The sequence below is a fragment of the Scyliorhinus torazame genome, chromosome 5 (genome assembly GCF_047496885.1).
Source record: "Scyliorhinus torazame isolate Kashiwa2021f chromosome 5, sScyTor2.1, whole genome shotgun sequence".
Lineage (NCBI taxonomy): Eukaryota > Metazoa > Chordata > Chondrichthyes > Carcharhiniformes > Scyliorhinidae > Scyliorhinus > Scyliorhinus torazame.
The window spans coordinates 83,400,738-83,414,393 of record NC_092711.1 but is presented as its reverse complement, the minus strand read 5'-3'; the positions used below and the strand labels follow the sequence as shown (position 1 = coordinate 83,414,393).

The window sequence follows — 13,656 nt, the reverse complement described above, 5'->3', positions numbered from 1 at the left end:
GAACCTGAATGAAATCTCCCCTCAGCTTCTTTTGCTCAAACTATTCTGGTAAATCTGCAACTTCTCAGAATCTTCACTTCCTTCCTAAAGTCTGGTTACCGGATCCGGACACAATACTCGAGATGTGACCTAACCAGAGCGTTATAAAGATTCAGCATAACTTCCCGGTTTTTCTATCAGTATTCCTGCTTATGAAGCTCAACACCCCATTTGCTTTACTAACTACTCTCTCAATATGTCTTGCAGATATACAAAATCCTTTTCCTTCACCTCAAACCTCTATCTCTCTCCTTTCGTAGAGGCCAGAGTCCTGTGTAGGTCCAGATCAGGTGGCAGGTTCCCTCCCTGAAGGACATTGGTGAACCAGTTGAGTTTTCACAATAATCCAGTAACTTTCATCATCACTTCTTCCTAGTCTCCGGTCGCACGGTGGTTCGCACTGCTGCTTTATGGTGATGGAGGCTGAAGGTTTGAAAGATTTGTCAAACTTCTGGTCAAGTTGTCCTTCGGGGAGGAAACCTTCCACCTGGTCTCTGAAAGGAGAGAGATAGAGGCGGGAGGTGAAGGAAAAGGATTTTGTATATCTGCAAGATATATTGAGAGAGTAGATAGAAAAGCAAATGGGGTGTTGTGGCGCAGCCACAGGCTCAGCCTGATTGGCTGATTCTTGGCGGCATTTTGTGTTTGCGAATTAGAGCTGGAGATGGATGGTCAGTTCCCCTCTGTCCGGGGTGGGGGGTGTCAGTTCCCCTCTGTCCGGGGTGGGGGGGGGGTCAGTTCTCCTCTGTCCAGGGGCGGGGGGATGGTCAGTTCCCCTCTGTCTGGGGTGGGGGGGGGGGATGGTCAGTTCCCCTCTGTCCTGGGAGCGGGGGGATGGGCAGTTCCCCTCTGTCCTGTGTGGGGGGGGGAATGGTCAGTTCCCCTCTGTCCAGGGGTGGGGGGATGGTCAGTTCCCCTCTGTCCAGGGTGGGGGGGGGGATGGTCAGTTCCCCTCTGTCCTGGGAGCGGGGGGATGGTCAGTTCCCCTCTGTCCTGGGTGGGGGGGGGGAATGGTCAGTTCCCCTCTGTCCGGGGTGTGGAGGATGGTCAGTTCCCCTCTGTCCAGGGTGGGGGGGAGGGGAGATGGTCAGTTCCCCTCTGTCCTGAAAGGGGGGGGAATGGTCAGTTCCCCTCTGTCCTGGGTGGGGGGGGGGGGGTGGTCAGTTCCCCTCAGTCCAGGGTGGGGGGTGGTCAGTTCCCCTCTGTCCGGGGTGGGGGGGGGGGGGGGGGATGGTCAGTTCCCCTCTGTCCGGGGGTGGGGGGGATTCAAACTCATTACCCAGTGTGCTGTTGATCACCTTTACTTTACATGAGAAATTCCCGCTTCGATCCCACCTGGAAACTTTGTGTTTAAAATTGTTACTGATAAGGAACTAACAGTGAGTTTAGTTTCATGTTGGACAGGGTGAGAGTTCATGTGTTTCATTCTTGAAAAACTCCTTCTTCACCTTTAAACAGGGAACAGTAGGGTGGCATGTGGCGCAGTGGTTAGCACTGGGACTATGGCGCATGAGGACCCGATTTCAAATCCCGGCCCTCGGTCACTGTCCGTGTGGAGTCTGCACATTCTCCCCATGTCTGCGTGGGTTTCACCCCCACAACCCAAAGATGTGCAGGTTAGGTGGATTGGTCACGCTAACTTGCCCATTAATTGGAAAAAAAATAATTGGGTATTCTAAATTTATTTTAAAAACAGGGAACAGTGAGAGAAACCTGATCCACAGTGACCCAAAAACCAGATACTGTAGATGCTGGAAATCCGACCTCAAAACAGAAAATAGTAGAAACACGGAGCAGGTCAAACAACATCTGTGCAGAGGACCAAAGTGAATGCTTCAGGCCGGTGACCTTTTATCCAAGCTGGAAGAATTTGGAAATTGAATAGTTTATCAACAAGTACAGAGGCCGGGAAAGAGAGGGGGAGACGAACGTGATAAATATAAGAAATGGTCATACTTCATAGTTTGTATTTTGCAGTAATATTATGAAAAGCTAGGTTAAATGTTTACAGACATGATGTCTGCGAGAGATTGATTATCTCACTTCTAATTCTGTGACTTTTGCAGGGGAAGTTTAATATGGACACGGTAGGGCAGCACGGTGGCGCAGTGGGTTAGCACTGTGGCCTCACGGCACCAAGTTCCCAGTTTCGATCCCAGCTCTGGGTCACTGTCCATGTGGAGTTTGCACATTCTCCCCGTGTTTGCGTGGGTTTCGCCCCCACAACCCAACGATGTGCAGGGTAGTGGATTGGTAGTGGATTGGCCACGCTAAACTGCCCCTTAATTGGAAAAATGAATTGGGTACTCTAAATTTAAAAAAATAATAATAAGGACTTGGAGAATCCACACTGAGTAAAGAACTAGATTCATTTACAATACGGTATATACACTGCCTGCTCGCTCCCTCCCGGGTTCCTCTCATGGTTGGTCCCTTACCGACCATTTTACCGTTTGTAGCGAGAGAGCTAATGTAATGGTGTCACAGTTTGAGCCTGGCTAAACAAGTCAAGAGACCATAATTACAAAAGATAAGGCAGCAGAATTAGGCCATTTGATCATGGCTGATATGTATCTCATCCCCATTCACCTGCTTTCTCCCTGTAATACCTGATCCCCTTATTAATCAAGTACCTATCTATCTCTATCTTAAAAACACTCAGTGACTGACATCACGTGGTGGCACATGGTTAGCACTACTACCTCACAGTGCCAGGGACCCAGGTTAATTCCAGCCTTGGGTCACTGTCTGTGTGGAGTTTGCACTTTCTCCCCGTGTCTGCGTGGGTTTCTTCCGGATGCTCCACTTTCCTCCCACAGTCCAAAGATGTGCAGGTTAGGTGGATTGCCCATGCTAAATTGCCTTCGGTGTCCGGGGATGTGTTGGTTAGGTGGGGTTAAGGGGATAGGGCGGGAGAGTGGCTCTGAGTAGGGTGCTCTTTCAGAGGGTCGGTGTGCATACTTGATAGTGCAGAAAGACGCCATTTGCCCCATCAAGTTCGATGTTTATGTCACTTGGCCTCCACAGTCTTCTTCAGCGAAGAGTTCCACAGGTTCACCACCCTCAGGCTGAAGAAATTCCTCCTCCCCTCAGTTTTAAATGATCGTCCCTTCAGTCTGAGGCTATGCCCTCGGGTTCTAATCTCTCCTACCAGTGGAAACATTTTCTCCACGTCCACTCTATCTGGGTATTCTGTAAGTTTCAATGAGATTCCCATTCATCCTTCTAAACTCCATCGAGTACAGACCCAGAGTCCTCAATCGCTCCTCATATGACAAATCTTTCATTCCAGGGATCATTCTTGTGATCCTCCTCCAGACACCCTCCAAGGCCAGTACATCCTTCCTTAGACACGGGGCCCAAAACTGCTCACAATACTCAAAATGTGGTCTGATGAGAGGCATGGCAGTACATCCCTGCACTTGTATTGTAGCTCTCTTAAAATGAATGCGAACATTGCATTTGCCTTTCTAACTGCCGACTTTCCTTTATTTGTTCTTGGGATGTGGGTGTCGCTGGCTGAGCCGGCATTTGCTGCCCATCCCTAATTGCCCTTGAACTGAGTGGCTTGCTGGGCCATTTCAGAGGGGGCAGTTTGGGAGGATGTGAGGCTGAAGTGATTAAATGACAAAGGGGATAATGGTGCAAGACAAAACTGGGAGACAATGATATAAGTAAATAAACTAATAGGACACGAGAAGAAATAAAAGACAGGTCCAGGTGAAGTATAAATGGCAACAGCAGAACCGTTACCAGCACCAACTGTCTGAAAATATCGGAGTGATGATTATAATCTGAAATTACTGAAATGAATGTTGTGTCTGGAAGGTCAGAAATTGCCTGATCAAGGATGAGGTTCTGTTCCTCGAGTTTCCTTTGAGCTTTATTGGAGCAGTGCAGGAGGCCGAGGACAGAGTGGGAATGGGGCGGGGAATTAAAATATTAAATGATCAGAAGCTCAGGATTATGCTTGCAGACTGAATGGTGATGTTCCACAGTCACCAATCCAGATTTAATCTCCTCAGTGTGGGGGAGACCAAATCGTGAGCAGTGAATACACAATACTGGAAAGCAAGAAGTACAAGTAAATCACTGTCACCTGGAAAGTGTGTTTGGAATCCTGGAATATGGGAAGGATGGCGATGAACTGTTAGTTGGTTGTGTCTGCATGGAAATGACTGACCGTGATGTTCATGAAAACACAAGAAATGGGAGTGGATGCAGACCATACGGCTCATCGAGCCTCTGCATTTCTTGCTGGCTGTAACCTGTCCATTCAGGCTTCATTCCGATAAACTTTCCTGTATCTTCCTCAGTCCTTCTAGGTCCATCAAATGATATGGAGACATTAGCTCAACAATCCTATGAATTAAACTTTAGTCTGGCCCAGTGTCACCGAGCTGAAATCCAGTCTTTCTCTGACACATTATTCTTAATGTCATCACTGACAGGTTAAGAATGAAAAAGCCAACTTTTTAGCAGTAAGGGGAAGAGGCAAGTTTGTAGATACAGAATCACAGAATCTACAGTGCAGAAGGAGGCCGTTTGGCGCATCGAGTCTGCACCGGCCTTAGCACCCTACCTAACCCCACACCTCCACCCTATCCCCACACTTCCACCCTATCCCCGTAACCCCACCTTCCCTTAACTTTTTTGGATGCTAAGGGCAATTTAGCATAGCCAATCCACATATCCCTGCACATCTTTGGATTGTGGAAGGAAACTGGAGCACCCGATGGAAACCCACGCAGACACGGGGAGAACGTGCAGACTCCGCACAGACAGTGACCCCAAGCCGGAATCGAACCTGGGACCCTGGTGCTGTCAAGCCATTGTGCTAACCATTGTGCTGCCGTGCTGCCCGATGTTCTACAGTGTCACAGACTGGCTCGTTGGATCTTATTCTGTCCCATCGTACATTCAGCTAATAGTAAAATGTGTAAAATACTGCAACATACAGGCATTTGAGGACAACGGTGAGTTTGCTGCTCAGATTAGTTCAAGTCTCCATATTGTAAAATGGATCTAGAAGGACTGGAGAAGATGTAACAGATGATACAGATAGTAAAAGTTTCTACAAATATATTTTTAAAAAAGAGTGGCTGAGGTAAATATTGGTCCATTAGAGGATGAGAAGGAGATTTAATAATGGGAGATGAGGAAATGGCTGAGGAACTGAACAGGTTTTTTGGGTCGGTCTTCACAGTGGAAGACACAAATAACATGCCAGTGACAGATGGAAATGAGGCTATGACAGGTGAGGACCTTGAGACGATTGTGATCACCAAGGAGGTAGTGATGGGCAAGCTAATGGGGCTAAAGGTAGACAAGTCTCCTGGACCTGATGGAATGCATCCCAGAGTGCTAAAAGAGATGGCTAGGGAAATTGCAAATGCACTAGTGATAATTTACCAAAATTCACTAGACTCGGGTGGTCCTGGCGGATTGGAAATGAGCAAATGTGACACCACTGTTTTAAAAAGGAGGTAGGCAGAAAGCGGGTAATTATAGGTCAGTGAGCTTAACTTCGGTAGTAGGGAAGATGCTGGAATCTGTCATCAAGGAAGAAATAGCGAGGCATCTGGATGGAAATTGTCCCATTGGGCAGACGCAGCATGGGTTCATAAAGGGTAGGTCATGCCTAACTAATTTAGTGGAATTTTTTGAGGACAATACCAGAGCGGTAGATAACGGGGAGCCAATGGATGTGGTATATCTGGATTTCCAGAAAGCCTTTGACATGGTGCCACACAAAAGGTTGCTGCATAAGATAAAGATGCATGGCATTAAGGGTAAAGTAGTCGCATGGATAGAGGATTGGTTAATTAATAGAAAGCAAAGAGTGGGGATTAATGGGTGTTTCTCTGGTTGGCAATCAATAGCTCGTGGTGTCCCTCAGGGATCAGTGTTGGGCTCACAATTGTTCACAATTTACATAGATGATTTGGAGTTGGGGACCAAGGGCAATGTGTCCAAGTTTGCAGACGACACTAAGATGAGTGTGAAAGCAAAAAGTGCAGAGGATACCAGAAGTCTGCAGAGGGATTTGGATAGGTTAAGTGAATGGGCTTGTGTCTGGCAGATGGCATACAATGTTGACAAATGTGAGGTTATCCATTTTGGTAGGAATAACAGCAAAAGGGATTATTATTTAAATGATAAAATATTAAAACATGCTGCTGTGCAGAGAGACCTGGGTGTGCTAGTGCATGAGTCGCAAAAAGTTGGTTTACAGGTGCAACAGGTGATTAAGAAGGCGAACGGAATTTTGTCCTTCATTGCTAGAGGGATGGAGTTTAAGACTAGGGAGGTTATGCTGCAATTGTATAAGGTGTTAGTGAGGCCACAGCTGGAGTATTGTGTTCAGTTTTGGTCTTCTTACTTGAGAAAGGACGTACTGGCACTGGAGGGTGTGCAGAGGAGATTCACTAGGTTAATCCCAGAGCTGAAGGGGTTGGATTACGAGGAGAGGTTGAGTAGACTGGGACTGTACTCGCTGGAATTTAGAAGGATGAGGGGGGATCTTATAGAAACATATAAGATTATGAAGGGAATAGATAGGATAGATGCGGGCAGGTTGTTTCCATTGGCGGGTGAAAGCAGAACTAGGGGGCATAACCTCAAAATAAGGGGAAGTAGATTTAGGACTGAGTTCAGGAGGAACTTCTTCACCCAAAGGGTTGTGAATCTATGGAATTCCTTGCCCAGTGAAGCAGTAGAGGCTCCTTCATTAAATGTTTTTAAGATAAAGATAGATAGTTTTTTGAAGAATAAAGGGATTAAGGGTTATGGTGTTCGGGCCGGAAAGTGGAGCTGAGTCCACAAAAGATCAGCCATGATCTCATTGAATGGTGGAGCAGGCTCGAGGGGCCAGATGGCCTACTCCTGCTTCTAGTTCTTATCATGGCCAATCCGCCTAACCTGCACATCTTTGGACTGTGGGAGGAAACCGGAGCACCCAGAGGAAACCCACGCTACATACGGGGAGGATGTGCAGACTCCGCACAGACAGTGACCGAAGCCGGAATCGAACCTGGGACCCTGGAGCTGTGAATCAACAGTGCTAACCACTGTGCTGACCATTGTGACAGGGGGATAGTGTGGGAAAACGGTGCTGAGGTAGGTCAGCGAATGATCCCATTGAATGGTTCAGGCTCGATGGGCCGAATGGCCGACTGCAGCTCATATTTGTTGTGATCTCCTGGACAGGAAGCTGTGAGCTTCGATCTGTCAATCAACATGAATCCGCACCTGAAGGGGAATTGCAAGGGTGAATATTAGATACAGCAGAGTGATAATGGAGGGAGAGTATGTGGGATGGAGCTTTACAGCTTTCGTGGAATAAGAGAGGACAAATGTTCCATAGAAACGAGAATTGTCTGTTCTAAGTTTTGATCCTGTACTAACAGTGATGAATTTTGTAAATTGTTTTTACAGGATATTAGATGAGGAGGAATTACAGACAGAAATCTCAAACATTACGTCTCGATCTGACAGAGTCACTTGATTCCTTGGAACCTGAACATCATCGGCCTTTGAATCTAGAAGGAGAAATGTTTACCCGAACTGTCAGCTAATGATTTCAAACATCAGTGTGACTGGAAAAGCAGCGAGACCCACACAACACACACCCGAGTGAGAGTGTTCCAGTGAACTGACTGTGGAAACATCAGTGTGACTGGAAAAGCACCGAGACCCACACAACACACAACCGAGTGAGAGTGTTCCAGTGAACTGACTGTGGAAACATCAGTGTGACTGGAAAAGCACCGAGACCCACACAACACACAACCAAGTGAGAGAGTACATAGACTCCCAGAATTTGGCCCATCGAGTCTGCACCGGCCCTTGGAAAGATCATCCTGCCTAAGCCCACACCTCCACCCTATCACCATAACCCAATAACCCCACCCAACCTTTTCCGAAACTAAGGGCAATTTATCACAGCCAATCCACCTAACCTGCACGTCTTTGGACTGTGGGAGGAAACCGGAGCACCCGGAGGAAACCCACGCTGACACGGGGAGAACGTGCAGACTCTGCACAGACAGTTCCAGTGAACTTACTGTGTAAAGAACTTTAACCAGTTACACAGCCTGAATAAACATAACATTCACAGCAGGGAGAGACCATACCCATGTTGTGTCTGTGGAAGAGGCTTCAATTGATCATCCAACCTGAAGAGCCACGGGGAGACCCTAGACATGGGGAAACCGTGGAAATGTGGGGACTGTGGCAAGGCATTCCGAGCCCCATCAGAGCTGGAAACCCATCGACGCAGTCACACTGGGGAGAGGCCGTTCACCTGCTCTCAGTGTGGGAAGGGATTCAGTCAATTATCCGCCCTGAAGACACACCAGCGAGTTCACACTGGGGAGAGGCCGTTCACCTGCTCTCAGTGTGGGAAGGGATTCACTCAGTCATCCGGCCTGCAGACACACCAGCGAGTTCACACTGGGGAGAGGCCATTCACCTGCTCTCAGTGTGGGAAGGGATTCCGTGATTCATCAACCCTGCAGAGACATCAGCGAATTCTCACTGGGAAGAGGCCATTCACCTGTTCTCAGTGTGGGAAGGGATTCACTCAGTCATCCGGCCTGCAGACACACCAGCGAATTCACAATGGGGAGAGGCCATTCACCTGCTCTCAGTGTGGGAAGGGATTCACTCAGTTATCCGCCCTGCAGACACACCAGCGAGTTCACACTGGGGAGAGGCCATTCACCTGCTCTCAGTGTGGGAAGGGATTCCGTGATTCATCAACCCTGCAGAGACATCAGCGAATTCACACTGGGGAGAGGCCATTCACCTGTTCTCAGTGTGGGAAGGGATTCACTCAGTCATCCGGCCTGCAGACACACCAGCGAATTCACAATGGGGAGAGGCCATTCACCTGCTCTCAGTGTGAGAAGGGATTCACTCAGTCATCCGCCCTGCAGACACACCAGCGAGTTCACACTGGGGAGAGGCCATTCACCTGCTCTCAGTGTGGGAAGAGATTCCGTGATTCATCATCCCTGCGGAGACACCGGCGAGTTCACACTGGGGAGAGGCCATTCATCTGTTCTCAGTGTGGGAAAGGATTTGCTCAGTTATCTTACCTGCGGACACACCAGCGAATTCACACTGGGGAGAGGCCGTTCACCTGCTCTCAGTGTGGGAAAGGGTTCCGTGATTCATCCAACCTGCGGAGACACCAGCGAGTTCACACTGGGGAGAGACCGTCCACCTCTCAATGTGAGACGGGATTGCATGTTTAATCGCATCTGCTGTGACACCAACAATTTCACAATTGATTACAGGGGTTGGATTCTGCTGTTATTGTTTCTGCTCTACACCCAGGACTGCATTTTGTTCATTCTGACAGGTGGTCAGTGGGGATGGTCGGAGGGTTTCTTTCTGCTGGACTGACCGGTCTCACCACTTTGCCTCCAGTGGGCTGATGCTCTTTGAGCCTTGTTGCTAATCCCTGGCTTCAAATTGCACAAGGATCACAGAGCGAAAGGGGGTTTGGAAGTTTGAAGATATTTAGTTTCAATTTCTGTTTGGAACCTCCTCCCCCCCCCCCCCCCAAGCCATGTTGCCATGGAGATGGGCCCTGGTGGTTACATGTTTTTTTTGTTTAATTTATCTGGGTGTTCCTCACAGAGGAAAACTATCACGGTGTGAGGGGCAATTTGTCTGGGGTGGTCTGGGAAACTGATTGGTACAGATAATACCTAATATTTAAGGAATTATTACATATTTATCAGGGGGTTTGTTAGCTCAGTTGACTGGACGACTGGTTTGTGATGCAGAGCAAGGCCAACAGTGAGGATTCAACTCCCGTACTGGCTGAGTTTATTCATGAAGGCCCCGCCTTCTCAACCAGGCCCCTCGCCTGAGGTGTGCTGACCCTCGGGTTAAATCACCTCCAGTCAGCTCTCTCTCTGTCAAAGGTGAGAGCAGCCTATGGTCCTCTGGGGTTTTTGCAACTTTTATTTCACACATATATACAACAAATATAGATTCCTTTAAGGAACAAAATTCCAACAGGAAAAGTGATGTAACCGTGGCTAACAAGAAACGTTAAAGATTCCATGAGATCCATTAGAATTCAGCAAAGGAGGACCAAGAAACTGATGAGAGCAAACTGACGAGAAACATAAAAAATGACTGGAAAAGCCTCTACGGGAATGTGAAAAGGAAAAGATTAGCGAAGGCCAATGTGGGTCCATTCCAGGCAGAGACAGGAGAGTTTATTTATTTTTTTGAAAATATATTCATTAAAGTTTTTTAACAAAACATAACAATTTTTCCCCTTACAAACAATAAACCCCCCCCCACCCGTAACAAAATAACACAAAATCACCCTGAGCAAGATATATACATGGTAAGATGATATATTTACATAGCTTTATACACTGGCTCTTGCCCATTCGTGCCAGTTTCCCCCATCCTCCATGTTATCTCCCGCTCATCCGTCCTCTCAAGCAGTCTCTCGTTCCCCCCCCCCCCCCGCCAGGGTTGCTGCTGCTGCTGACCGGCCTTCCTCTAACACTCCGCGAGATAGTCTAGGAACGGTTGTCACCACCTGTAGAACCCCTGCGCAGACCCCCTTAAGGCAAACTTAATCCTCTCCAACTTTATGAACCCAGCCATGTCATTTGTCTAGGCCTCCACGCTAGGGGGCTTTGCCTCCTTCCACATGAGCAAGATCCTTCGCCGGGCTACCAGGGACGCAAAGACCAGAATGCCGGCCTCCACTACTCTAAATATTGCTAGCCCCCAGCTTGGCTTGACCCGGACTTTCACCACCTGAGATATTGCTCCCGCCACTCCTCTCCAGAACCCCTCCAGTGCCGGACATGTCCAGAACATGTGGACATGGTTCGCCGGGCTCCCTGAACATCTTACGCATCTGTCCTCTACCCCAAAGAACCTACTCAACCTCACCCCCGTCAGGTGCGCTCTGCGAAACACCTTAAATTGTATCAGGCTAAGCCTGGCACATGAGGAGGACGAATTAACCCTACCCAGGGCGTCCGCCCACAAACCTTCCTCGATCTCCTCCCCCAGCTCCTCCTCCCATTTACCCTTCAACTCTTCTGCTAGCGCTTCCCCCTCTTCTTTCATCTCTTGGTGTATTGCCGAAACCTTGCCCTCCCCGACCCATACACCCGAAATCACCCTGTCTTGAACTTCTTGTGCCGGGAGCAGCGAGAATTCCCTGACCTGTCGCCTCACAAAAGCCCTCACCTGCATATATCGGAATGCATTTCCCGGGGGTAGCTCAAACTTCTCCTCCAGTGCCCCTAGGCTCGCAAATGTCCCGTCGATGAACAGGTCCCCCATTCTTCTAATCCCCGCCCGGTGCCAGCCCTGGAACCCCCCGTCCATCTTCCCCGGGACAAACCGGTGGTTACTCCTAATCGGGGACCACACCGAGGCTCCCATTGCACCCCTATGCCGTCTCCACTGGCCCCAGATCCTTAACGTTGCCGCCACCACCGGACTCGTGGTGTACTTCGATGGCTGGAGCGGCAGCAGTGCCGTCACCAGCGCCCCCAAGCTCGTTCCTTTGCAGGACGCCATCTCCATCCTCTTCCATGCCGCCCCCTCTCCCTCCATAACCCACTTGCGGATCATCGCCACGTTTGCTGCCCAGTAGTAGCTCCCTAGGTTTGGCAGCGCCAGCCCTCCTCGGTCCCTACTGCGCTCCAGGAACCCTCTCCTTACCCTCAGGGTCTTGTTCGCCCACACAAACCCCATAATACTCCTACCTACTCTCTTGAAAAAGCCCTTGGTAATCAAGATGGTGAGGCACTGGAACACAAACAAAAACCTCGGAAGGACCACCATTTTGACCGACTGCACTCTACCCGCCAACGAGAGCGGCAACATGTCCCATCTTTTCAAGTCCACCTCCATTTGGTCCACCAACCACGTCAGATTCAGTTTGTGTCGGGCCCCCCAGCTCCTGGCTATCTGCATCCCTAGATACCGAAAGCTCCCCTCCGCCCTCCTCAGCGGTAGGTCCCCTATCCCTCTTTCTTGGTCCCCTGCCTGTAATACAAAAAGCTGGCTCTTCCCTACATTGAGCTTATAGCCCGAGAACTCCCTAAACTCCCTCAAAGTCTGCATGACCTCCACCATCCCCTCCATTGGGTCCGCCACGTACAGCAGCAGGTCGTCCGCATATAGCGACACCCGATGCTCTTCTCCCCCGCGGACCACCCCCTTCCATTTATTGGACTCCCTCAGTGATATGGCCAAGGGTTCGATCGCCAATGCAAACAACGGGGGGACAGAGGGCACCCCTGCCTCGTTCCTCGGTACAGCCGAAAGTACTCCGACCTCCGCCGGTTCGTCACCACACTTGTCACCGGGGCGCTGTAGAGAAGCCTAACCCAGCTAATAAACCCTCCCCCGAACCCAAACCTGTGCAACACCTCCCAGAGGTACTCCCACTCTACTCGGTCAAAGGCCTTTTCCGCGTCCATGGCTGCCACTATCTCCGCCTCTCCCTCCTCCGATGGCATCATAATCACGTTTAAGAGCTGCCGCACATTCGTATTTAGTTGCCTGCCCTTTACAAATCCCGCCTGGTCCTCATGTATCATCCCCGGCACACAGTCCTCAATCCTCGTGGCCAGCACTTTTGCCAATAGCTTAGCGTCCACATTAAGGAGCGAAATCGGCCTATACGATCCACATTGCTGTGGGTCCTTGTCTCGCTTCAGAATCATGGAAATTGTCGCCTCCGACATTGTCGGGGGCAGGGTCCCCTGCTCTCTTGCCTCGTTAAAGGTCCTCACTAATAGCGGGGCCAACAGGTCCGCATACTTTCTATAGAACTCCACCGGGAACCCGTCCGGCCCCGGGGCCTTCCCAGCCTGCATGCTCCCCAAGCCCTTACTCAGCTCCTCCAACCCGATTGGTGCCCCCAGACCAGCCACCTCTTGCTCCTCCACCCTCAGGAACCGCAGTTGGTCCAGGAATCTTACCATCCCCTCTTCCCCCCCGGGGGCTGGGATCTGTACAGCTCTTCGTAGAAGGCCTTGAATACCTTGTTTATTTCCGTTGCACTCTGGGCCATGACTCTCCCACCATCTTTGACTCCCCCTATTTCCCTCTCTGCCGCCCTCTTGCGGAGCTGGTGTGCCAGCATCCAACTGGCCTTTTCCCCACACTCGTAGGTCGCCCACTGCGCCTTCCTCCATTGTGCCTCCGCCTTCCCCGTGGTCAACAGGTCAAACTCCATCTGGAGCCGTCGTCTTTCCCCAAGTAATCTTTCCTCCGGGGCCTCTGCGTATCTCCTGTCCACTCGCAAAATCTCCCCCGCTAACCTCTTCCTTTCCCTGCCCTCTGTCTTCTCTCTATGGGCCCTGATGGAGATTAGCTCTCCCCTGATCACCGCCTTCAGCGCCTCCCACACCACCTCCACTCGCACCTCCCCATTGTCATTGGCCTCCAGGTACCTTTCAATACACCCCCTTACCTTACCACACACCACCTCATCTGCCAACAGTCCCACATCCAACCACCACAGCGGGCGCTGGTCCCTCTCCTCTCCCAGCATCACTTCCACCCAGTGCGGGGCATGGTCCGAAACGGCTATGGTCGAATACTCCATCC

The 13,656-nt window shown here is 50.0% G+C and overlaps 2 protein-coding genes across 3 annotated transcripts in view; both read left to right on the top strand.

The window, feature by feature from the left end:
- LOC140418685 (uncharacterized) overlaps positions 1–13,656 on the top strand; it is a 207,869-nt gene that overhangs the window by 57,074 nt on the left and 137,139 nt on the right. The gene's annotated exons all lie outside the window — the stretch shown is intronic.
- Positions 1–13,656, top strand: part of LOC140418683 (uncharacterized) — a 47,352-nt gene that overhangs the window by 12,442 nt on the left and 21,254 nt on the right. The window contains exon 4 of one of the 2 annotated variants that reach the window (XM_072502241.1): positions 7,477–9,262. In XM_072502241.1, the coding sequence (XP_072358342.1) occupies positions 8,244–9,262 (1,019 nt within the window). In that variant the 5' untranslated portion in view covers positions 7,477–8,243. Of the gene's footprint in view, positions 1–7,476; positions 9,378–13,656 lie in introns of those variants that run through there. The other variant, XM_072502237.1, reaches the window with a different exon arrangement.